Source organism: Cololabis saira, chromosome 16 (genome assembly GCF_033807715.1).
Source record: "Cololabis saira isolate AMF1-May2022 chromosome 16, fColSai1.1, whole genome shotgun sequence".
Taxonomy (NCBI): domain Eukaryota; kingdom Metazoa; phylum Chordata; class Actinopteri; order Beloniformes; family Belonidae; genus Cololabis; species Cololabis saira.
This window is the reverse complement of record NC_084602.1, coordinates 8525629-8552120: the sequence shown is the minus strand read 5'-3', so window position 1 is coordinate 8552120 and position 26492 is coordinate 8525629. Positions and strand designations below refer to the sequence as shown.

Genomic DNA, 26492 nt, shown 5'->3' with positions numbered 1-26492 from the left:
TATCATTAAAAGCATAAACATTTATTTCAGTAACTGGTCCTACTGGACTTAAGTCAGGAAATTAAAAAACGGCATGAAAACAAAACATCAGGCCAGCTGACAGTGAAATACTCATTTAGTGTACAAAAGGAAAAGTTCATTGTTTCAGAACGTTAGTGACGTAATATTCAGTATATTTGGACGAGGGTCACGAAGGGCAGGAGAATATCTGATATAAACTTTCCACAGAAGGTTAAGATGGCTCGTTTTTAAAACGTTCCCCTGCCAGAGGCCTCTCTTAAAAACAAGCACGTGGTCCCTGGGCTCGTAATGATGTGACTTCAGTCGTGCTGTTTTGTGCAGGATTTCAGAAATCTGTTAATCTGACAAAAGAACAGATAAGGCAGAAATTCATCTGAATTTGCATTCAATCTGGTTGCTTTAACAAGGAGGAGGCTGAAAGATTCCTCCTTTAAATCATATCCAAGTTCCCTATCACAAGCTAACCTTTATCTTTCTCTGATTTCCCTGTTTAGTATAAATTAACATGGTAAATTACACAACTTTGATGGTGTCTGAACTAAGAGGTCATGTCCTGCTCTAGGGTGTTCACCGCTGAAGCACCTTTCTGCTCTTAAAGGGCCAGTACACCCAAATAAAACACTTTTAAAGCTGAGATTGCCACACTGGTATCGGTCTAACATGTAAAACAGAAGCATAGCATGTGTTGTGCTTCTGTTAAACCTTTGTTGGTGTCAGTTAATTGTGTCCTTGCTCTCAGGTGGCAGTCTCGTCAGGTCTTCCCAGATCTCTTCCGAGGCTTCGTCAGCCCCTCGTCCCGTCTCCGGCTCAGGAGGACCGAGCCCTGCGCTGGCTCTCCCTGCGCCGGTTGATGGCCTTGGTGCTGGCGCGGAGCTTACGGAACCTGAGAGCCCGCAGTCGTAGCTGAAGGTCCTGGGGGATCTTTCCTCCCTTGGCCCGGATTTCCTTCAGCCTCTCGATGGGCGTCTTGACCAGGTTGAAGTCGCAGATCGTAGCACGTGGCTCCATGCCGACGTGGCAGTGACGCATGGACGGGATGTAACCTAAAGCCCAAACCACCACTTTGTACTGGCCCGGGTTCAGCAGGCGCCAGTAGTCTCCATCAGCAGCTACAGGAAATCAAAAATGACATGATCTGGAGTGTTTTTTGTAACGGAATGCATTTTTATTTGACTTAAGATACCAGAATGCATGTCTACAAAGAGAGACGGCGTATCAGCCTAGTACAATCACCGTGTGATCTCTCAGTAAACCAGAGCTGGGTAGAGTAGCCAAAAATTGTACTCAAGTAAAAGTACTGTTACTTCAGAATAATATGACTCAAGTAGAAGTAAAAAGTAGTCATCCAAATAATTACTTGAGTAAAAGTTAAAAAGTACTTGGTGAAAAGACTACTCAAGTACTGAGTAACTGTTGAGTAACATCTGATTTATTTTTTTAACACAACCATTCAAACAGACTAAAGTACAAAATAATCATCTTCAGGCAAATAAAATAAATTAAAATTAATAAAAAAAATAGCTTAAATTAAAATAATCCTAAAGTAAATTCAAGTACTTATACTAATAAATAATACAATAACAGAATAAAAAAATAAATTAAGCACAAGTAGCACAAAATTTCCGGCCTTTGTACTTTTCTTTTTTAACCAGGCAGAACTAGAACAAGCTCATGAACTCGTATAAACTCTGTGTGTGTTTGAGTCTGTGTATATGTGACAAAACATGCAAAAACTAACATTTTTCCCAAAGAATCCCCCAGTGATGTCATGAGATTGATGCGTACGTGGATAAAAGGGATAAAAGAAAAGTAACAGCTCAACGTAGCCTAATGTAGCAGAGTAAGAGGAACAGTTTCTTCTTCACAAATCTACTCAAGTAAAAGTACAAAGTATAGTGATTCAAAACTACTCCAAAAAGTACAAAATCTCCCAAAACTTACTCAAGTAAATGTAACGGAGTAAATGTAACTCTTACTACCCACCTCTGCAGTAAACACATCCTAGCATCCTCTCCTCACATCTGCAGTGTTAAAGATTCCAGAAGAGGCAGCCGACATCCAACACAATAAGAAACTTATGTTCATAAGTGTTATTTTAACACCAGTAAATACAGCGTGCAGCACGGCTGCATCATCTGTCCATACTGTTAAGGTCCACGATCTCTGCCAAACTGTCTAATGTCATGTCCTGATGTTTGGGTCAAAATACTCCAGGGAGACAGTACAAGAGCACCTTTCCAACACTGCACTTTCAGCCCTGTTTACAGCGTCAGGTTTTTAGGGGGTGGAGTCAACACTTACGCTCCACCCCCTCGTCTGAAGGGTGTGCCTCTTTTGAGATCAGAGCTGCCGCTTCATGTTACCTACTTCAAAAGTGCAGCAAATGCAACAAGATACAAAGTTAGGTGGAGAATAAGATGGAGAAGCTGCTCTGATCACAATAAACCACATTCCTGAATCCCTCCCTGAATTGCATATTTTTTTAGGCCTAGTGACTCCGGATAGAGATGAGGTGGTGCTATTTTAAACCTTGTACGCTAGTAATCACTTTTGACACCCACGTGTATGCTTTCCAGCACTTTTTCTATTTCAAATTTCCTTTTGAAAACAAGTTCTTTCATTTATTTTGTTTGTCTTGCTCTCAACATGAGACCACTGAGATGGCATCAGCACTCAGGACAAACTGCAAGTTTCAAACTCTTCACTGTGAAGTTACTTCTGCACATACAGGACTGTCTCAGAAAATTAGAATATTGTGATAAAGTTCTTTATTTTCTGTAATGCAATTAAAAAAAACTAAAATGTCATACATTCTGGATTCATTACAAATCAACTGAAATATTAAAAGCCTTTTATTATTTTAATATTGCTGATTATGGCTTACAGTTTAAGATTCCCAGAATATTCTAATTTTTTTAGATAGGATATTTGAGTTTTCTTAAGCTGTAAGCCATGATCAGCAATATTAAAATAATAAAAAGCTTGCAATATTTCAGTTGATTTGTAATGAATCCAGAATGTATGACATTTTTGCATTACAGAAAATAAAGGACTTTATCACAATATTCAAATTTTCTGAGACAGTCCTGTAAATTAGTATTGCTGACTTTTAGGCTTTCTTGTGTTTAAAGTCTGAGAACATCACCACAGGTGAGTTTTTGGTGTTTTCTTTCATTAAAAACAACACCAAACATACAGTGTGTCACGCTGACAATCTCCCCGGGGTTTTAAATACTTATCATCAACCCCTTGTGACTAGAAAGGAGAGCTAAGCCCGAATGCCTGACCTGATCGGATGTCATGGTCGTGATCCTCCACTTTGACGATTGCGTCTGCTATTCCTTGTTTGGTGAGCTTGTCCCGGATAACACCTTTGATACCTCGGTGAACCTGACCAGAGAGCACATTTTACACTGAGTTCATGTTCACAACACGGAGTGTTCATGTTTGTGGGGGCGGAGGGGGTCGGCCCGGACTTACCTGCTCCATGTAAATGAGCAGGGATTCCTTGTTGTTCTCCCACTCCACGGGAAGCTCGCTGGCATGAGGGAACTTGTCACAGGAGAGCTCCACCGTCACCTCGAAGCAGTTGGTGTGCAGGTAACTGAAGTCATTCATGCCTCAGGAAGACATGCAGACACACTGACGTTACACAGAGTAAGTCATTTTATTTCAAACTTACAATATAAGGTGGATGTTGCTGGGAAGCCTTCTACTGCAGATCAGACAGGATATCACTTCAGATATCTGTCTTCATCCCATTGTCAAAATGAATAATAATGCTTTTATGATCAAAATTAAATAGTTTCAAACTTTGTTTTTATCTACAAACTCTGACGAAGCACTTAGCAGCTTGATTTACAGGACTGTCTCAGAAAATTAGAATATTGTGATAAAGTTCTTTATTTTATGTAATGCAATTAAAAAAACAAAAATGTCATACATTCTGGATTCATTACAAATCAACTGAAATATTACAAGCCTTTTATTATTTTAATATTGCTGATTATGGCTTACATTTTAAGATTAAGATTCCTAGAATATTCTAATTTTTTGAGATAGGATATTTGAGTTTTCTTAAGCTGTAAGCCATGATCAGCAATATTAAAATAATAAAAGGCTTGCAATATTTCAGTTGATTGGTAATGAATCCAGAATGTTTTTGTAATTGCATTACAGAAAATCACAATATTCTAATTTTCTGAGACAGTCCTGTAAATGTTCTGATGAAATGTTGAGAATTTGGGGGTAAAATAAGACATTTGAATCTATAACAGAATATTTACATAACAGAACTATTACCCATGATTCAGCCCAGACATGAACTGCAAGGAATTTAACTGCTTAATTTAGTTTTTTCTAAAGAATTCACTTCAAAAGAAACAGGGAATCATCTGCAGTGTTTCCCTCCAGCATTAAGTGAATGCAGACAGCATCCTCCTCCCTGCAGGTCCAGCAGGCCTGGACTCGTGACAGATGTGAGGTTGGTCCCGGTACTCACTGCCGGGCACCGTGTGCCAGTCTCCTCCGTTGATGATGTTGTTGTGCTGCTGGAAGTCCTCGTAGTGGCAGATCCTGCGGTTGGGGTTGGCCATGGCCAGGTTGGTGGAGGCGTACACGGTGGCCAGCCAGCGGAAGAAGGAGTTGTCGGCCGTGGGCGTGTCTTCCTGGGGGGCCCAGTCCCGCGTGCAGTCGTAGGGGTAGGTGACCACCAGCTCCCCCCCGTGCAGGTTGGCGCTGAGCACGAACGGGATTTCCTGCATCCAGCTGATGACGGCTCGCGTCACCGGGGCAACCTGGACAGAGGTTGAAGGAGCAGTTCAGTCGAGTAAAAGAATAAATACACCATTTGAAATGAAAATATGTGTCCTATGTTTGAATTTCTGAGGTTAATAGAACATTTGTGCCATGTTTTGGTCTAAATACCACAAAGACTTTGTAGAAAAGCTCCTTTTCCAACCTTGTCTTTGCAGCTGTGTTCGTAGCAGCTGGTTTTAGAGGTTTTTGTCTCAACTCCAACCTCTTCTCTTAGAAATGATTCTAATGTGATCAGTGTCACAGTTTATCATCCCCCACTCAAGGTACAAAAAAACATGAAGTATGAAGTTCACTCAGTCATTTACTCGTTCTCTCATTTTCCATAAATTCGTTATCATAAACCTTTTTTTTCCCCCCTCAAAATAATATATCATTTTTAAAGGGATTGTGACATGAAAAACACATTTTTCTTGATTTTTTGTGTTTTGTTGGGTGTCTTGACATCAATTACACCCAAAAAACAACAAACTTTTAACATTCAGTGTATTGTGTGCTTTCTGGGATTTTCCGCATAACTATGCAAAAACGGCGCACCTGGTTTGGTGGCGGATCGTTACGTAACGACCCGCTAAATCACCGCCCCCTCCACCCAGCTCCCTGCCTCCTCTCCTCTCCAGAACACCATAAAGGCTGATTTATGGTTCCGCGTTACACCGACGCAGAGCCTACAGCGTAGGGTTACGCGGCGACGCGCACCGTACGCTGAACCCTACGGCGTAGGCTCTGCGTCGATTTAACGCGGAACCATAAATCAGGCTTCACACGGAGCTGTTTAGAGACTCTTCTGTTCTAATCACCGGAGGAAAACTGCTAAGAAGACCCGCGGCCACCGACTGGATTTAAGATAAGGGGACAGTGCTGCTTGCATGCCTTTATTTTTATGATTGTTTGCTGTGGTTCTCCCTGCTGCTTTTCCGTGCATGCTTCGCCTGTCGCTCCCGGCTTAACTCTCCGACCCCGCTGTGAGCGTATGGCTGGAGGAGGAGGAGGTTTGGAGGAGGAGCGGAGCAATGATTGACAGGAAAGGGGGGAAAGGAAGCATTTTTCACGGCGCAAAAAAACACTGTAATAAAAAGCCAGGAATAGAGTACTAGAGTGAAGTTTTTCTTGTTACACTCTTTTAGACACATTTGAGGGATGTTGGCCAAGACTTTTAATAGTGTTAAAAGCATGTTAAAAATGATTTCACAATACCTTTAAGGATATAAACCCCACTTTATGGATATAAAGTATCAAAGTACTTGTTTTTCTGGGCTTGCTCCAGCCCGCATTAAATCTGTCTTGATAACAGCAGAGTTGAAGCACAGTTGTTTCTAAATATCACTGATTACTCAGCCAGACACTAATGAAAAAAACAACCGATAAACTTTAGTTCCATTTCCTTACAATACAGACCACGTCCAAATAGTTTCAACTACTGTCTACCTCACACTCATTCTACCTGCTTTTTTTTTGCACTGTTTTTCTTTTCCTTTGCAATGTACATATACTGTCTATATCTTGTAAATATACATACGGTATTTTTTATTTTTTACTCTTTTACCACCCCCCCTTCCCTGCATGTGTGTGTTAAGTGTACTGCTGCTAACATGCGAGTTTCCCCATTGAGGGAGTAATAAAGGATTATCTTATCTTATCTTATCTTCCTGTGACAACGGCTGCAAACATGAAAGCCATTAAAGTGTGTGAATGATCAATACCAGGTTGATCAGAGGGACGGTAGATGTTTAAAGACATCCAACTCAACAGTGAAGGCGTGTCACAAGCATCCGTGACCTTTCCTAAACAACTGTCTCCAAAGTCCTTTAAGAACCTCATTACTAGAGGAAAAACTGAAAAAAAAGCCTAACTGGAATTTGCTAAGAGTCTCTCTCTCATCTGAAGGCTCTCTTCAGATGGATCAGCATACACAAAAGGACAGGAAGGAGCTTTGGTTTGTTTTGGGGCTTTGCTGCGTCTGTCAGGGGAGACGCAGCTCTATCACGGCATCCTGCAGGGAAATGTGCTGCCAAGTGTCCTCCAACAGGATCATGACTGAAAAACTGTTATAAAAACCTCAGAAGGGATGATTTAAAAAAGGAAACAAATTGCCCAGGTCTTCATTTTGTTGAGCATTTGTGAAAAGATCTAAAAAAACATGATGGAAAAGCTTCAAAACTAAGACATCTTGACGGTTTGCTCAAAAACAGAGGAACAAAAAAATCCTGCCGGCAGATACAAGAGACTCGGAGACTGGGAGACTCGGAGATCAGGGACTACTGCTGAGGGTAATGTGGCAAAAGATTCATCTGTGTGATCTGTGTGCCATTCTTACTTTTGTTACTGTGCAAAATATTGTGATATTGTGTGTAAAAATCAGTTTAACATAGAATAAATAATACTGGATGCCATTAACTTCTGTTGGTTTTAAGTTATCTGAGAGAGAATTGGGTTTTTACTCCATGTGTCCATGTGTACAAAAAAATTCCACTTCTACCAAAGGACAGATTCAGAATATCGTCCGAGCCTAGAGAAAAGGAAATTGTTACCAAACATAGAGCGTCACCGCCCCTTCCAGGAACACAGCACTGTCTTGGCTCTGAAAATATTTCCTGATCAAAAGCTCACAAACCACTAAAGTGGAACCATATTTCCTCTTCTGAAGTTGCCCCATCGGACTGGCAATGCTTTTCAACATAATCACTGCTACACACAGATACTATTGGCATATTTGTATAGGTCTTATGTTAAGTGTTTTTGTTGCAACTAGGCCTGTGTTGAAAAAATCGATTTCTCAATTCTGAATCGATTCTCATATTTATTCCTAAAAATCGATTCATATGTCTAAAGATACATTTTTTTTAATTTTTTTTAATTTTCTTTTATTTATTTATGTATTTTTTTTTCATCATTACATTACAACTTTTGGTTATTTTTTTGTTTATCCCCAAAAAAGGAATGTTTTGTTGGACACGAGAATAACTGGTGCCATGTTTTTGCCTTTAAATATGTTTAAAGGTATGAAAACATTTAAGTGTTCAGTTATAATTGCATAAATTGTCTATATTTCATTACTTTATATAATGTCTTGGGGTTATATTTAAAAAAAAATGCTAAAAATCAAATTCTCAAAAATGAAAAACCAAAATGGAACAAATTAGACCGGAATCTGGGAAAAAATAAAACCGATTTCATCCGTCTCTGTTTGATAATTCTGCCCCACGATGTTTCTGAAAGCAGTTCTATCAGCATTCTGGGAGCTGATTGGTCCTTACAGCATCATTTGCTGCAATACTTGCTGTTGAATCGCAATATACTGTAATACTAGTATTAATATGTTGCAGAACTACAGTCATATAATTCATGCAACAGCTCAAAAAACTGTTTTAATAACACTAACCCAAATCAATATCGGAATCGAAACGAATCGGATCGAATCAAATCTTGATAATCGATTCTGAATCTTAAGAATCGGAATCGAATCGATTCTTGACATTTGAATCGATCCCCAGCCCTAGTTGCAACTATCTATATTTCAATTATTTTTTCTCTAAATGTGTGTAGTATTGTAAAATGATTCCTATCATTTACTGTTTAGACTCAAGTTTTTTGCTTTTACACAGGAAATTCATTCATTAATTCATGTCTTATTGGTCGTCTCGATCACGCTGTCATATATGATTACACCACCAGATGGCGCCAAAGCAGAGATTTCTTAAGCGCACAAAAAAAGAAGAAGCTGTCCTTACTACGGCGTCTTCTTTAGTGTAGTATTCTGGGATGGGGATGTAGTGGTTGGGGACCTTGGATTTATCTACTGCCAGCTCTTTTATATCCCACATTATGTTGTTCAGGTCTGGAAAGTTGTGATTCAAGTCGATCATTTCAAAGGTGTATCGTCCATCGGCCCAGCCGGCCAGCTCTGAGCCCTGCAGATCATTGATCAGAAACAGAATCAATATTATAACGAGGTATTTGAATGAACCTGCTCCCTCCATCCTTGATGAATCTTTGGAAGATAAGGAATAAAGACAAATGTAAAGCACCAGGCACCTTCTCATAAGCTACTTCGTATCCATCAGGGTTCATGGAGGGCAGAAAGTGGATTCGTGTCTCGGTGATGAGCCGGACGATGCGCTTGTTACCCCTTTTATACTCTTTACACATATACTGCATGAGATTTAGGACCAGCTCTCGACCAAGGACCTCATTCCCGTGCATCCCAGCCACGTAGCGAAACTCTGGTTCACCTGCAAAGAGCAAAATTTGCAGGATCAAATTACTTGCAAAGAAATAAATATGAAAAAGTTTGATTTTAAAATACAGGACTGTCTCAGAAAATTTGAATATTGTGATAAAGTTCTTTATTTTCTGTAATGCAATTAAAAAAACAAAAATGTCATACATTCTGGATTCATTACAAATCATCTGAAATAGTGCAAGCCTTTTATTATTTTAATATTGCTGATTATGGCTTACAGTTTAAGATTAAGATTCCCAGAATATTCTAATTTGTTGAGATAGGATATTTGAGTTTTCTTAAACTGTAAGCCATGATCAGCAATATTAAAATAATAAAAGGCTTGCAATATTTCAGTTGATTTGTAATGAATCCAGAATGTATGACATTTTTGTTTTTGTAATTGCATTACAGAAATCCCAATATTCTAATTTTCTGAGACAGTCCTGTAGATTTTTTTCTTCTTTAAAACCGAGGGGCATGCAACACAGTCATTATTGTAAATAAACCTTTTCTTGTGAAAAAAAGGCTCAGAGCTGCTCCACAGTCTGACAAGTTCTGGCCAGACTCGACGGCTGACATTCCAGAATAACAAATCTACAAAAACACACAATCTGTGCTCGATAAGACCTTCTCTTAACTCAAATAATTACTAAATGTCCAATGCTCGCCTCCTTCCTTCTCAGACTTTGCACTATTTCCACATAGATGTGAAGCGACTCAAATGAATAACAGCTGTTGATGCATGTGGGGAAAAAAAATCCCATCATTCTTAGATGGCAGCAGAGCAATTTAAAATGTCTTTATGCCATTTTGTTTGAGAAGAAAGCGAGACGTGCGGCACCACAACAGCTTTATTTGTGATGCTTGGCATGTGCAGAGTGGTCATAGTTCACTTTTAAGTACAATAAAGACGATGTGTTACAGAGAGATCAGTTTGTTTACACTAGAAAGGCTGTCTCTACAAGACATCAGGCCTCTCGCTGCACGAACCAGGCTGTATAAACACTGGCGGCTGGTTCCCGGAGGCCCCGGAGGGCCCGGTAGCCAAACGCAGGCTAACTTCAACTACAGAAATGTCTAAGTGATAAGCCCTTTAATTTCTATTTTTGGTGTACCTGAAGATTTTAATAGTTTTACTAAGAAGGAGATTAATATAATTGCTCTTTCCTCTCTTGTAGCTCGTAGACGTATTTTACTTCAATGGAAGAACCAAAAACCTCCATCTCCCAATTCTTGGTTGAAAGACCTGATGTCCTTTTTATATTTAGAGAAAATTAAATACGGTATTTGGAGTTGCTCTGATAAGTTTTCTTATATTTGGGAACCTATTCTTTCTTTTGTTAAATTCAATTCAATTCAATTTTATTTATATAGCGTCTAATACAACAGAGTTGTCTCTAGACGCTTTCCAGAGACCCATACCCAGAACATGACCCCCGAGCAGTTATTACATAAACAATGGCAGGTAAAAACTCCCCTAGTGGGAGAAAAACCTTAAGCCAAACAGTGGCAAGGAAAAACTCCCCTTTAGGAGGGAAGAAACCTTGAGCAGGACCAGGCTCATAAGGGGGGACCCTCCTGCCGAGGGCCAGACTGGTGGGTCAGGGATGTCAGCAGCACACAGCAGGCAGGTGGAAGCAGCAACGGGATGACCAGGGGTGGGGACCGCAGGCCAGCACGCAGCTCCCGAAGCTCCGGCCCAATCAGCAAGTCCCAGGTTGGGGTGCAGGGTCAGGGAAAGACTTGTGCTCCGTAATGCAAGCTACAAGCCACCCACGACCACCTGCAGGACAAAAGAGAGAAAAGGGAGGAGAAGGGGGGCCAGCACAAGAAACTACAGGAGCGACTCTGACACACTAAAGTTTACACTACCTAGAGATTTACCAACACCAGCTAGAGGAGCATGGGGCAGGATTGAGGCAGGATTTATGAAAAAAATTTGTATACGTTTTAAGTTTTCTAGTAATAATGTCAGATGAAACGTTCCAAACCAAAAAGAATGAGCCCTCTAGTGGATCTCTCCTTTGCCTTGAACAGGCTGTGTGCTGCAAAATGTGCTGCAATTCGGGGGCCCAATTTCCCGTGCTGTCCTGCGGATGTGACGTCACATGACGCTGCATGCACGTTCTCCCCGTTCTCCCGTGCCGGCTTCACTGTTGGCTGCAGTACCCCCAACGGCCGTCGTGGTGAAGGGTGGCGCTAGAGAGTCTCATTTCTTAAAAGGAGCCTCATGCTCCTTTAATTTAATTTAATTTAATTTCTATTTTTGGTGTACCTGAAGATTTTAATAGTTTTACTAAGAAGGAGATTAATATAATAGCTTTTTCCTCTCTTGTAGCTCGTAGATGTATTTTACTTCAATGGAAGAACCAAAAACCTCCATCTCCCAACTCTTGGTTGAAAGACCTGATGTCCTTTTTATATTTAGAGAAAATCAAATACGGTATTAGGGGTTGCTCTGATAAGTTTTCTTATATTTGGGAACCTATTCTTTCTTTTGTTAATTCTTTGGCATCCTTGGAAGATTAATTTAATCTGATTTAATTATAGGGAAGTATGATATTGCTAACCATGTCTATTTTTTTAGGCTTCCTCTTATGTCTGTTTATTTTAATTTTTATTTATTTCATTATTTCATTTTATTTATTTATTCATTTTTGTTGTTGTTGTTGTTTTGTGTGTCCTGTATTTTATTTTATTACTTTATTTTTCCTATTATTATTGTCTCCAGTCAGAGTTTGATTGGTAATTGGTACTTACTTTGGGACTTGTTTATAATTACGTATTTGGCAGTGTGTGTGTTTTGGGGTGTTTGTTATGTTAAGTTTTGTGTCCTTATTTATTTTACTAGTTTTTTGTTTTTGTGTGTGTGTGTGTGTGTGTGGTAAAATATAAAACAGGGTATTTTGTCGAATCCTTTAAAAAATGTTTATTGTGTAATATGCATTACATCGACTACCCAATAAAGAAACATGTAAAAAAATAAATAAATAAATGTGTAAATGGCCTCACCGAGCTCGTGTTTGCCAGGGTTATCAGACATCTCCATGACGTACAGCTTGAGGCCCATGTAGCTCCGGCCTATGGTGTAGATGCGGGTGATGTCCGGGCACTCCTCAGTCACAGACTTCATGAGCTGCAGGGGCAGAAGGACAAGCCGGGGTAAAAACCTTCAACGGGTTAATTCTAAGCAAATCTGGGTAGAAATCTGCAAGCTGTTTGGGAAAAGAGGAAAAACCCTGCTGTTTTATGGAAACCACATGTAGCCACTGCGCATCTCCCTCCAACCTTTCTCATCTCTTTGTAGTTGTGGTGTCTGAAGTCCAGATCGTCCTTTGATCCCCGTTCTTGCTCTGAGGCGTAGGCGTCACTCGGGTCTATCAGGACAGGGAACACCATTTTAGTTAGTTAGTTATTTATTTCGGTCAATCACAAACAAAAATCAACAAACAAGATAACACAGGTTTTTCCCTGGTCAACATTGTGATTATTTGACCAAAAGGGCTGGGCTTGAAGCATAAAGCTTATCTTGCCCACCTTTTAACTGAATAGAATATACAAAAAGAACAAAATGAAGTATCATAAGTCTACACAAAATAATAATAATAGCAATAGCAATAATAATAATAATAATAATAATAGTAATAATAGTAATAGCAATAATAATAATAATAATGATAGCTCTGAAAACAGAAAGTGAAAGGATGCTAAGGAAACTGACAAAACCAATTTAAGTTGTCATTTTATCTCATGCATGTGTGCATTCTTCTTTGTTTGCTTATTCTGTTTCTATATATGTGTCCATTACCTTTGCTTTGAATAATATCTTGTATGCTTTTATTGAATTTGCTAGTTTAAGGTCGTTATCTAATGAGTTCCACAGTTTTACTCCTAAAACGGATAAACATCTGCCCTTTGCATTTGTTCTAACTGCTGTTGTGTCAAACATTGCTGTTCCCCTGAGGTCATGTTTTCCCTCTCTTGGCTTGAACAGTTCCTGCATGCATTTCAGCTGCTCCTTCTTTGTTGGCTCACAGACATTATTTACAACCACACTCTGGTTTATTAATTCTCGTAAGCAGCTCACGAGCAGTGTTGCGGCCTGAGGCCCATGCACACGAAACGGAACCGTACCATCAACGCGGCAGCCGAGGACCTCGGCTCGGAGGCAGATGGAGCCGTTGGAGTACCAGGTCTGGGGGTTGATGCGGATGAAGCGTGCAACGGTGGGAACTGGCAGGAGCCCCAGAACGGCAGTCTCTGGATCACGGTTGCCTTTAAATACCTGCACAGTTCAGGGTAAACGCACGTAGATTTAAACACTTTTAGGATTTGCTTCAGAAGTGCATAAAACAGTGCATGCAACATAATTACTTACTAAAGACTATGGTGAAAAGACATTAAAATATAACTAAAACTCACTACAGCAATTGAATTCGCCTGAAATGACGCAACCCAAAAGATAGAGAACCCTGTGACTGGAAAAATATAACCAAGTACAACTGTAATCACGAAATGCATGAAAATTAAAGAAACCATGAACCTGAGACCTAAAGGCTGTAGTGACCGTTCTGCACCATAACTGACGAGGAAACCTTGCAAAGACAGTTAACACTACAGGAAGATCATTGGATCAGTGGTTGACTAAAAACAGGGGGAACACCTGCAGACGGAGAAAAGAAACATGGTACCAACCACAATATAATGCTCAAAGGGAAATGTCAAGTTTTGAAAAAATTAATTTAAGACAGCGATGCTGAAGCCTGCAGTTCACAGAATGATCAAAAGTGAGTTTCCACTGACTTCCCTGTTAAAATGTTCAATGTTTACAACAGAAATAAACATAATTATAGTCTGGTACACATTGTATATCCATGATCAGAGTACTGGGGTTCATTCTTATGCACCTAATCAGTTAAAGCTTTATCAAACCACTACTAGTTGTCATCATTTCAGCAACTTATTACCACATTCCCCAGTCCAGGTGCTTGAAAGCCGCTGAGCTGCAGGTTTGAGATGTTTTCCTGCTCCAACACACTCAAATGAACAATTGTGTTTATGATAACGAAACCATCCATGGGGGCGTGGATGCAAAGGACACCAACAGATTAAACAAACTCAAAAGGCAGGAAACACGGGACAAGCTCAAGAGCAGCATCTATCTATCTGGGCATTTTCACCAGTATTTGATGAAGGCAGTGAAAATGCTGATGCAGCACATGTTGTCTTTTTTTTTGGCGACCTTAAGACAGATTTGTCCGTCATGTAGGAATCATGAATTTATCCCTTTTATTAATAGTTAAACACAGAGGAAGTTATGATGAATATAGGATTAAAACGTGGCCTTCCAGCCACTGCATAACCCGCCCTTTGGTGCTAGCTGTGATACTGGTGCAGCCCAGGATTTAACAAAACCTGACGTCTGTTTCAGACATTTGTCTCCTGCTGGACACTCGGGTCAAATGAACCATCAGCTGGTTCATTGGACCAGCAAGATGGAGCCGGCTGTGCTGGAGCAGAGGAACATCTAACATACGCAGGACTGATCGAGGACCAGACCTGGGGATATGGGTCTATGGCGGCAATGACACGCACCGTTTAGTTCTTTAGTAGTACTCTGAATTACAGATGGAAAAGTACTCCAGACTGGGTTAAGGGCACATAACGAGAGAACACATTCTGACAGTGACGGGGAAAAAAATGAACTTTTACTTAATCTGTGGGGAATTAAACTTTGCTGGGTAAATGGCTGACAGATATTGAGAGCACATTCTTCGGTCACATGAGACGAAGATAACATTTTTCAGCTGGATGAGGTCCAGCCTATTTGGTGTTAATGTGGTCAGGACTCTCCCAGTTCTAACAGTCTAAATACTGAGAAGATGGCCTCAGGAATGCTGGTACATACCTACAAACTGGCTAACAAACGGGTCCCTATTTCTCAAGACACCTGGAGAGACACGGTCCAAAATGATAACTCTGTGCCTGGTAAAGGAAGCTACCCACCTGTAACCACTAAAATACCTTCAGGGTTTTTAAAGAGGAAGGTACGGCAACTAGGGATGGGCGGTATGGACTAAAAAATGTATCACGATAATTTCTGGCATTTATCCCGATAACAATAAAAATTACGATTAAAAAAAAACAATTCAACTCCACCTTTGTAACTATAAATCTATCACCACATTCAGTCTTTGGAGCCCCCAAATCACTGCTCTAAAAGATACTAAATACTACTAAACTACACCAATGGGAATTTATCTTTCTTTCTTTCTTTCTTTCTTTCTTTCTTTCTTGCTCATATGCTTCCTCCCTCCCTCCCTCCCTCCCTCCTTTCCTTCCTTCCTTCCTTCACGTACGTTGTGCGTGGATTTAACACAGAACCATAAATCCGACTTTACACAAAAACGTCATCAACGGGAATGTATCCTTTTTACCGCGAGATGACAAATTCTTACTGTGGGGAATTTTTTTGACGGTATATGGTGAACGGTAAAATATCGCCCATTCCTAACGGCAACACAAGACGTCCAGCAGCTCCAGTTAAAAAGGACACTGGTTTCTGTGATTAAGTACCGACCAGTTCAACTGGTTTAGAGATCTTCACCTCAATGCGGTACGTCGTGCATGTTCATTTCTATTTCACAGGAGGATCTGCTCAACTTTAAATCAACGCAGTCCCTGATAGGCGGTAGCGGTTTGACATTTCAGTGATGCTGAACAGTATTCCATCCAAAGACCTGCAAGGCCGCACGACTGCCAAACATCCTCTACTTGGAACTTTATCTGCTTCAGTGTCTGGAGTTAGGCGACAACACAAGTCGGTGCAGCGTTCCCAGATGTTCAGAACCCCAACCTGAGCTGGAACAATCATTACTTGTGTCTGCAGAAAGTCTTCGATGATTATGACACAGCTGAAAACATGACCTCCTTGGCAGTGGAGTCATGAAATGAAAAACGCTGCCAAAACTTTTTTTCCCTTCTGCTCCCAGTTCCTCGGAAAGAGGCTGGATTTTCCAAAATATGGATACTCACATGTGGTGTTGAACAACAAAAGGCTTTTATGTCCATGCTCAGCTCAAACCCCAAAGGACGTTGGGTTTATGCACGTTTCAGCAGTTATAGACTATATCCTAGGGTTTATAAATATTACTATATGCTGTAGTCGGCTTATGGAAAAGTCTTTCTACTACAGAGGTCCATGATTAAAGTCAAACACAATTTCTTCCTTCTTGCCGAGTTACATTTGTTTTCTTTTTGCGTCCACTCTCGTGCTGCAGGAACTTTTTGGTTCCCAAATATTTCAGTTTTTCACACCAACTTTTCAGAATCTCTTTCCCAGCCTGCTCATTTCCACGGATCCTAATGAGTACAGTATGTTCTAGAATACAGGAAGTTGGTCTTACCGCCTCCTCCGATCCATTCAAGCATGGTCGCCAGCTGACGGAGTCGTTACTCAGTTGGATCTTGTAGGTTTCGACCCAGTCCCAACTACAACAGAGACCAAAAGACACGATGCAGCCAGAGGCCAAATGAGCCATTTCACTCTCTGTTTCAGACGACTGAACTTAAAATGCATCATAGGATTATAGACTTAAGAGATATTTATATCATATAGACCAGGGGTCAAAATATCCCTCAACCATCACCCTCCATTTCACCTTGTCATGTTTTTTTTCTTTACTTTTTAAACTTCAATGAATAAGTTGCGGGTCGGCAACCCGCGGCTCTAGAGCCGCATGCAGCTCTTTAGCACCGCCCTAGTGGCTCCTGGAGCTTTAAAAAAATGTTTGGCCTTTTTTTCCTTTTTTTTTCTTTTTTTCCTTTTTTTTCTCTTTTTTTCTTCTTTTTTCTTTTCTCTTCTTTTTTTCCTTTTTTCCTCCTTTTTTCTACCTTTTTCCTTTCCTTTTTAATCTCGACATTTCGACTTTTTTCTCGACATTTCGTCTTTTTTCTCGACATTTCAACTTTTTTTCTCGAGATTGTACTTCAACATTAATTTCGACATGTCGACTTTTTTCTCAAAATTTTGACTTTTTTCTCGACATTTCGACTTTTTTCTCAACATTTTGACTTTTTTCACTAAATCTTGACTTTTTTTTCTCGACATTTTGACTTTTCTCTCAACATTTCAACTTTTTCCTCAACATTTCGACTTTTTCCTCAACATTTCGACTTTATTCTCGACATTTCGCCTTTCGCCATTTGACTTCATTCTAAGTCTTAGACAAGACTTTTCATTTTTTGCGGCTCCAGACATATTTGTTTTTTGTGTTTTTGGTCCAATATGGCTCTTTCAACACTTTGGGTTGCCGAACCCTGATATAGACTGTCAATAAATAATTAGCTTTTTTTACCCTCTCTCTATTATTTCTTTGGCTTGTGTGTGCTATCACTCAGTTTAATTGATACTCTCATTAATTTATATCGAATATAATCCTGACACTACCTGACCTCCATATGGAGTTCCGGCCCTGCAGGATGACCCCAGAAAACCGGGTCAGACGGAGGGCGTCCAACTCCAGCCACTGGTTACGGTCCTTGTATTCGGCACACCAGCCTCCATCATACATGTCCCCGTCCTCAATACCAGACTGGAAAAACAAAACAGCATAGAGTCTTTGGTCAACTGCAAAATGCAATGAAGCGACTGCAGAAACTTGTACAAGTCTTATACAGTAAAATAGTTTCAGAGACGGAAGACGACGGAGCATTTATGTAACACATATGAGTCATTTGTTTAGTGCGTCTTTAGAGGGAAAGTATCATGGAGCCACTCATGGTTGAAGACCTGGGAATCTAAGCTGGTGTTGTGTAACCTGTTCAATAACAACTTTTCTGCAACTAAAGTTTGTCTCGTCTTATGTCTTTGCAACGGTGCTTCAGCCGGTTGGCTGATCAATGCTATCACGGTGCTTCATGCTGAAATAACTCAACATTTTGGTAAGACTTCCTGTCTTATTTTGAAAATATTCATTCCTTTGGCATTTTTGTCCACTTTGCTGTTTTTGGCTGCTTGCTCCACATCTGCTTCTCATCTGTGTTTCTACCGGTCCCACCTGGGGGGTATTCCGGAAAGTGGTTTAACAAACCCTGAACTTGAGGTTTCCTACACCTCTGTCAACTAAACTCCAGCTATCAGTTCCACTATCCCGCTTGTGAATTATCTCAGTTTAAATGAATCCAGGGTTGTCAGTGTTCACTGCATACATATCTAGACATCAGCGTCAAAAACCACAATAATAACAGCAAATACTGGGCAACATGCTTCTCAAAATTTGACCAACAAGTCCTACTGGGGGCTTGAGAAGACAGGAACTATAATAATGAAAACAGCAGCAGGCTTTTGCCAGCGGTGTCAAGTAACGAAGTACAAATACTTCGTTACCTTACTTAAGTAGAAATTTTGGTTATCTATTCTTCACTGGAGTAATTATTTTTCAGACGACTTTTTCCTTTTACTCCTTACATTTTCACACAATTATCTGTACTTTTTACTCCTTACATTTTAAAAACAGCCTCGTTACTCTATTTCATTTCGGCCTTTAAAAAAAACTATCCAGTTAAATTGCTCCATCCAGATAGAGTGAATTTGGTTGTGGTTGTTTCAGATGTTCTTGTCCAGTTTTGTTCTTACATCCGTTCCCTCAGATTCCTGCAACTAAACTTGGATGTACATTCCAATAAAGGTTAGGATAAATGATAACATGCCTCTGAAGTTTGACTTTTTGCACCATTACAATACTTATAGGCAACTAGTCATCATATCTGCTGCTCTCTAAACACACGTTAATGCTCAATAGTACACATATATGCTTCTTTAATATATTTGCATTATACTAAGATACATTCATTTTCAATGGCTTTTGTCCTTAATGGCTTTTTTCCCCCTTACATTACTTTTACTTTTATACTTGAAGTAGTTTTGAAACCAGTACTTTTATACTTTTACTTGAGTAAAAAACTTGAGTTGATACTTTAACTTCTACAGGAGTATTTTTAAACTCTAGTATCTATACTTCTACCTGAGTAATGAATGTGAATACTTTTGACACCTCTACGTGTAGTACCGGAGTAAGGCAGGTGTGTTCCAGCTTGTACCCATATTCCCAGTTTTGGATTGACCAGAGTTGGAAGAAGTCGGATCCTAATAGTACCTCATGCCTGTGGGTGACGTCACAGAGGATTTGTCCGACTCTTTTAATACAGTCTATGATTTTGACTAAAGCGTCTCATTCAAATTTCCGGAAATTATAAAAGAGTTTCCTCCACAGGAAGCTCAGAAGGGCCAAACTGGATGAAGCCTGACCTGGATGTTGAGCCTCCCTCTGTGAGGACCCAAACCCAAGCGCTGGTAGGAGGAGGCCTGGAGCTGGCTGTCGTCAATCCGCATGGACTCCAGGCCGAGGGGAGGACAGTCTGTGAGGAAAACCAAAAGCAATCAAAAGATACAATCTGTGCCTGCACAAGCTGATCCTCTGCAGAAACAGCTGAAGGGTTAACAGCTGCGTTCCTGATTTCTCTGACTAAGCAAATACATGGCTGATGTGGAATATCCCTAATCGCCCTGAGTCACTCCAGTGAAGGGCCTCTTCACCTCCTTCTCCTCCTCTGCTGGCGTTGGGGAGTGGACACGGCTGCAGATAAGTGAATTCACAGAGGGGTTGAGCGTAATCGGAGACATGCTGGAAACCAAAACGCAAATGTTCAGCTGAAGGACAGAACAAGGAGCTCCGGCTGCAGGAAAGTTTACTGCATTTTTGGATGACCAATACCATTCCCCATCAACCATAAATACAACTGGCAGGTCACAGAGCTGTGCTTTTCTGCTGTCGCTGTAATTTACACTGGAATGTTCTCAAACTAAATAAAAAGAAAACAAAACTTGCCTGGATAGGCAGATTTACGCTAAACATTAAACCTAAACATTTAGGAAAGTTGAGGTCCTAATTTGATTATTTTCCAACAAATGACTGCTGCAGAAAACTATGCCATCAGAAAGAATCTAAATTCATGCATGCATTTGGTAAATACAGTTACCAAATGCATGCATGATTTTAGATTCTTATTATGGCTATTTTTCTTAATAAACACTGCATAAATGCAACAGCACTTAAGTTTGACTTGCTTTGCTTTATGGGGCTTTTATGGGGACAAGCTTTGCACACTAAATCATGAAGTTCGTGTTCCTGCATGAACCATAATTAATTTCTTTTTCAATTAAATTAGCTGATTATTAGACTCTTGCATCAAGCAGCTTTTTGCAAAATCTTGTTTTTGCAGAAGTTGAGATAATAGTATTTGTTTGCCCACCTAGTGCTGCTTTCCTGGTCTCCTCCAGCCGGGTCCCTGCTGTGGTCGGACCCGGGCCGGCTCGGCTCGGCTCGGCCGCAGTGACAGCTCCGCTCCGGGTCGGGGTCGTCACGTTTAACAATGCATAACTTGCAGTCGTTGCATCGGTCATCTGCGCTCCCGATGCAAAAGAAGGCAGACAAAGCAGCGCAGCCAGGACGCACAATGAGTTTACCATCTTGTTGATCATTTGCGGCTTCAGAGTGGTACTAGGGGGAAAAAACCCGGTCAGTTTATGTCGCGATGAGAGAGGCAGACCTCCATCTACACCCCTCCTCCTCCTCGGTCCCACCTCCCCTTCTTCATCTCCTCCCCAGACAAAGTTCCAGCCTCAGTTGCGTCTCATGACTGCAACAAGTCAATTGGACGGTGCCTGCAGAGCAGGGCTCGTATTTGAAAAGTTGCACGTCAAGACTTCTCAAACAGTCTCATTTGTACAGAACAAATCAAAGTGAGATCTCTGGCCGCCCTGCACAGGTTGCCATCACAGGATACCAACACCTTAAACATCCCAGGTCAAATGTCAAGCACGGAGGTGGAGAGGTGATGAGTGGGGCTTGTTTTACAACAAAATCCACAGCACCTTTTAGAGTTGAACTCTTTGGCATAACCAGTACTGGAGTTGATGGGGGGATGAGGGGGGTGGCATCCCCCCCGCTGAAATAAAAACGGTCCAAATCATCCCCCCTGTAAAACTGCCATCCCCCCTTTCCATCCCTTATGTAATTTCATCAATGAATGTGGTTTTACTGCTATTTCAATATTTAGAGTTATCACCAGAAAAATAACTCCAGAAAAATAATTTATTTGACAATTTTCACCTGTTTCAAGTACATTTTCACTTGAAATAAGTAGAAAAATCTGCCAGTGGGACAAGATTTATTTTCTCATTACAAGCAATAAAATATTGTTCCACTGGCAGATTTTTCTACTTATCTTAAGTGAAAATCTACTTATAACAGGTGAAAATTGTTGCTTTTTCCAGTGAGGAGTCTTGTTTTAAGTGTAATGAGATTTTTTTTACTAAAATGAGACATTTTAACTAGAAATAAGACAAATATTCTTGTTAAGATTTTGAGTTTTTGCAGTGATCCATGTTACTTATCCTGTGAAGGACAGAGTCATATTGATAAGTTCAGAAAACTGTTTTTTATTGTTGTGTTTTGATGTATTTGATGTAAGCCCAGTGGATATTTAAAGCTTACAGAAGGCTGCATTTAACTGCTGCTATGTCATTCCTGCAGTTTTTTTTACAACTCGGGTACTGGGCATAACAGAGTATTCAAATGCTTAATATGTAAAACTGCTCATGCAACCCAACAGTAATCTTAAGAACTTCTTCAAAAAAGTCTGAAAAAGACAGTAAAGTTGGTGTAATAATGACCTCATCCCTCATGCTGAGACCATAACTGAGCTGAGCCAATAAAAGCCCACTAACGTCTCTGAACTGAAGCAGCACGGTAAAGGAGAAGCGCTCCAAAATGATTCCACACGTCAACGTTTACGATGAATGAAGACTTTGTTACAAAATACTGACGTCTTAATTCTTTTAAGGGTGACAACTTCATTTTGAATGAATGACAAGTCTTCATTCATTATTGCAGTGACTTTGAACATCTGCAGTTTTTTCTGCAGCTCAGGTCACCTCATGAGGGGAACTGCAGATTCAAAAGTAGTTTGAGTAGATACTTTTCTGTATCTATTCTGCCGAGGTTCTAAGCTGCTGAGTCGGCTGTATCTGACATCATCACACTACAGGCCACCGATTGGTCGGGGGGTTGGAGTCAGACGTCTGAGTCAGGATGTGGAAATCAGCGAAAGGGATTCTGACGCCTTCTTGTTCATTTTATTCAACAGGCAATGGCAGCGCAAAAGTCTGTTTCATGATCCAACTCTGAGGTGCAGATGTTCATAAACCTGGTGCTGAGGAGAGAATTAAAAAGATCTAGACGGGCGATAAGGAACGACCAGATCTACCAGGAGCTCTGTCTCTTCATAGCTGCTCGCAGCTACCAAAGGACTTTTCAGCAGCGCCGAGACAAACAAACAAAATGAAAAAGCCTCGCCACTTGAAGCTTCTTTCATGCTCTTCTTCGTTTAGATACACAATCAAATACGTCACAGCTGCTTCACTCCAACCTCCTACTTCTGCTCCAGGTGCTGAATTGTTATGGAAAAGAAGCCAGGCCGAGTTGAGATGAGTAGAGCTGAGTAGATACCAGTGGAAAAGTGCCAAAAATGAGTTGACCTGGTAAGATCTAAATATAGAAATAATTAATAAATAAAGACCTCAGAAGTGAAACAGGTGTGCTTAGACCCTTGATCTTTACTGATGTCTTGGAAAAAAACTAATTCCATGGCCTCCACAGAAGACACAAATATTCTCCTCAACATAAACGAAAAGGAGGAACGAAATAACAGTTGAACTTAGTTTACACAAAAATACAACATTTACAGTTTAGGAATTAAAGCCATTTCAAGGGTTCAAACGTATTTTCAGTGGTATGCAAGGACGTTCATTTGTCTGATGTGGTCCACTGTTCATCCCATTGTTACTCCACGACAAGTGAAGCAGGTAACAGGTCTGCAGCTGTCAGGGACCGAGTTGGCATTGGGCAGCTGTTTGACTGAAGCTACCGATATGAAGGAGATAGAAATACAAGTGAGGGATGCTACAAGAGAGAGAGAGAGAGAAATCTTTAAGAGCAATAGTAAAAACCTTAGGTGTGTCAACAGTTTGGAAGAGCCCTGGAAGACAACAGAAAACAACTAAAGTGGATGATTCCAGGATCCTTTTCACAACATCAACAGAAGTCACCAATACTCTGGAGAAGGTAGAAGTCTCCATGCCAAACTCTAAACTGATGCAGAAAAACTAGTTCATGCATTTGTATCTTTTAGGCTAGACTACTACTGTAACGTGTTATTAGCAGGATGTCCAAGTACTAGTAGTTCTCTGAATATCCTCCAGCTGATCCAAAATGCAGCAGCGCAAGTGCTGACAGGAATCAGCAGGAGAGACCACGTCTCTCCTGTGTTGCTCCATTGGCTCCTCGTAAAACTCAGAATCCAATTCAAAATTTTATTACTTGCATATAAAGTCCAAAACGACTTAGCTCCGGGATATTTGCAAGACCTAATAGTACCTTATGTTCATAACAGAGCTCTGTAACAGAGTTGTCAGAATGCAGGTTTACTTGTAGTTCCTATGTAGCCATGTAGATTTGGAGGACGACGTTCTGCTATCAGGAACCGTTACTATGGAACCAACTTCCAATCTGGGTTAAGGCTGACACCTTTAAAACTAAACTTAAAACCTTTCTGTTTAGTAAAGCCTATAGTTAGTGTTAGTAAACCTCTAGTTAGTGTTTAGTAAACCTTAGTGATAGTAAACCTCTAGTTAGTGTTAGTAAACCTCTAGTTAGTGTTAGTAAACCTCTAGTTAGTGTTAGTTAACCTGTAGTTAATGTTAGTAAACCTCTATTTAGTGTTAGTAAACCTCTAGTTAGTGTTTAGTAAACCTCTAGTTAGTGTTTGTAAACCTCTAGTTAGTGTTTAGTAAACATCTAGTTAGTGTTAGTAAACATCTAGTTAGTGTTTAGTAAACCTCTAGTTAGTGTTAGTAAACATCTAGTTAGTGTTAGTAAACCTCTAGTTAGTGTTAAGTAAACCTGTAGTTAGTGTTAATAAACCTCTAGTTAGTGTTAGTAAACCTCTAGTAAGTGTTTAGTAAACCTCTAGTTAGTGTAAACTAGTTTTTGGGGCCAGTAGTCGTAGCTGCAGCTGCAGGACCAGACTAGAGCAGCTGGTCTAAAACAGCTTCATCCTAGAGATGCTGCTATAGAGCTACGCTGCTATTGCTACGCTGCTATAGAGCTACGCTGCTATAGAGCTACGCTGCTATAGAGCTACGCTGCTATAGAGCTACGCTGCTATAGAGCTACGCTGCTATAGAGCTACGCTGCAGGAGGACACCAACATGATCCACTGAGAGGTGCTCATCATCCCTCCTTCTTGTCACGTCTGGTGTGGTGAGGACCCAGATGCAGGAGAGCGAGAGGCAGGAGTTCAACAAAAAAGGGTTTATTCCACAAAAAAGGCAAGGACCAAAAACCAAAGCGCTGCTTAGCAGGATCAATAACACAGAAACAGAGATAAAAAAAACTGGAGGAAAAACTTGGCAGGACACATGGAGGAAAGCACAGTACGGAACCACAAGGAGCAAGGGACTGACAAGACCAGATATACACAAGGGGGTAACGAGACACAGGTGTGAACAATGAGGGCAGATAGAAGACAGGCGGGGCAAAACAGAAACACAAACTGGGGGAAATGTCAACCACTGACACTTCTTTTTCCTTTCTCAGTTATACATTATAAGTATCTCATAGCCATCATTGTTGTCCATCGTTCTTGTAGCTTGTTATGCTGCCCCCCCCTCATTTTCCTTTCAGAGCATGTTTGCAGGCCAGAGCTTCAGGAGCTGCGTGCTGACCTGCAGCCCCCCCCCCCCCCTCCGACCACCTCAGTGTCTGCTGTCTACATCTGTTTATATAGTCATCCCTACACCATGTGTCAATACCCACGGATAATTCATACTAACTTTGACAGTACATGTGTCTGTGCCTCTCCTCTCCCTGTACTTCCTTCTCCCTTTTCCTGCTCTGCCCAGCTGGCCTTCGGTAGGAGGCCCCCCCCTTATGACCTGGCCCCTTCATGATCCAGGTCCTGTTCAAGGTTTCTTCCTCCTAAAGGGGAGTTTTTCTTGCCACTGTTTGGCTTAAGGTTTTTCTCCCACTAAGGGAGTTTTTACCTGCCATTGTTTATGTAATAATTGCTTGGGGGTCATGTTCTGGTCTCTGGAAAGATCCTAGAGACAACTTCTGTTGTAATAGATGCTATATAAATAAAATGTAATTACATTTAGAAAGTACATTTTCAAATTAGAAAGCACAAGAAAATGTAACATTAATATGCAATAGGTCTGCTTTTCCCTTTAGATGAGAAGAAATACCATGAAAATAAATAACGGCACCTGCAGGAACCACAACATGGGCCTTGTTGAGGGCACTGGTTTGTGCCAATGCAGAGCTAGAAATCAAGGTAAATGAAAAGCCTTGCAGGTACTTTAAAATATACAGTCCTTCATAATAAACCAAAATCTCCCTCTGCAAAATTTCAAAAGAGACCTTGTGAGGAAGTGCCTGTTGAGGCTCAGCTCAGTGCTGCTGGGACGAAACTTGTGCATATGGTGCAGAACTCAAAAATGCAAGTCTCTATTTTTTCATTTTCACTTTTGAGACTAGTAAACACCAAAAACCTGCTGCAACATTGTTGTTGGGGAGAAAACTTTGAATATGAACACCAAACCGAAGACAAAAGGCAGATGCATCCTGTCACAGATGCTTCAGGAAACAGTCATGTCTCAGTTTGTACAATGCTTTTTTGTGATAACAACTCACCTAAATGATCTTTGAACTGTGTTGCAATTGAATTTCATTTGTTCATTGTGTTGGGAGCGTAACTTTTATTGTGTTTATTAAAGCTATTGTTGGTTGGTCTACCTGTTGATTTCAGGCTGCTTTCAGATTTAGTTCAGTTCTCAGCAGATACATTTTTCCTTGCAATGTGCAGATGTCCTTCATGATTCATGTTTTTCCACCTTCTCTGATGCAACTCTCTTTCCAGCTGGTTGTGATCATGATGATCTTGAGGTCCTTTTGGCAACACTTTTGGTAATCTGTTCATAAATTATTCTAACAGGACAGCAAACATGACAAAAACACTTACAGAGAATACACAATCCTCTCCAAACCTGATGTTATTAGACTCACAAATCTGTCTTGTAATAAAGAATTACTGCCAATAATTAAATGCAACGTAAACACTATGAACTTTAAATGCTGTTGGAAGACCCAAGATGTTTTACAATGAGACTGTCTTTTATTTTCCAGGGTTCTGCTTCATTCTGAGCATATCTTTAGTAGTATACTGCTGACCCTGTTTCCACTTTGGAACATCTTGCTCATATCAATCCATCTACTGTCATAAAGTTTAATGGAAATTCTGCAGCTGCTGG

At 40.5% G+C, this 26492-nt stretch overlaps 1 protein-coding gene across 1 annotated transcript; it reads right to left on the bottom strand.

Moving 5' to 3' along the window:
• On the bottom strand, positions 1-20623 carry cpxm1a (carboxypeptidase X (M14 family), member 1a). Its single transcript, XM_061743879.1, has 13 exons — positions 20375-20623; positions 19371-19480; positions 17516-17655; positions 16468-16552; positions 13196-13346; positions 12350-12438; positions 12074-12197; positions 8872-9068; positions 8568-8747; positions 4523-4817; positions 3502-3641; positions 3309-3411; positions 1-1130 (listed from the first exon to the last, which is right to left on the bottom strand). Exons 1-13 carry the CDS (start codon positions 20601-20603, stop codon positions 829-831), a joined length of 2145 nt encoding a protein of 714 aa, XP_061599863.1. The 5' UTR covers positions 20604-20623; the 3' UTR covers positions 1-828.
• Positions 20624-26492: the final 5869 nt, after the last annotated feature.

What these genes read in the sequence shown, in the direction of transcription:
- cpxm1a (XM_061743879.1), bottom strand. Translation starts at nt 20,603, where the DNA reads ATGATCAACAAGATGGTAAACTCATTGTGCGTCCTGGCTGCGCTGCTT. An exon ending in CCTCGGCTGCCGCGTTGATG is followed by an intron (nt 12,439 to 13,195) that starts GTACGGTTCCGT and finishes CTGTCCTGATAG; the next exon opens with ACCCGAGTGACGCCTACGCC. An exon ending in ACGAAGTAGCTTATGAGAAG is followed by an intron (nt 8,748 to 8,871) that starts GTGCCTGGTGCT and finishes AATGATCTGCAG; the next exon opens with GGCTCAGAGCTGGCCGGCTG.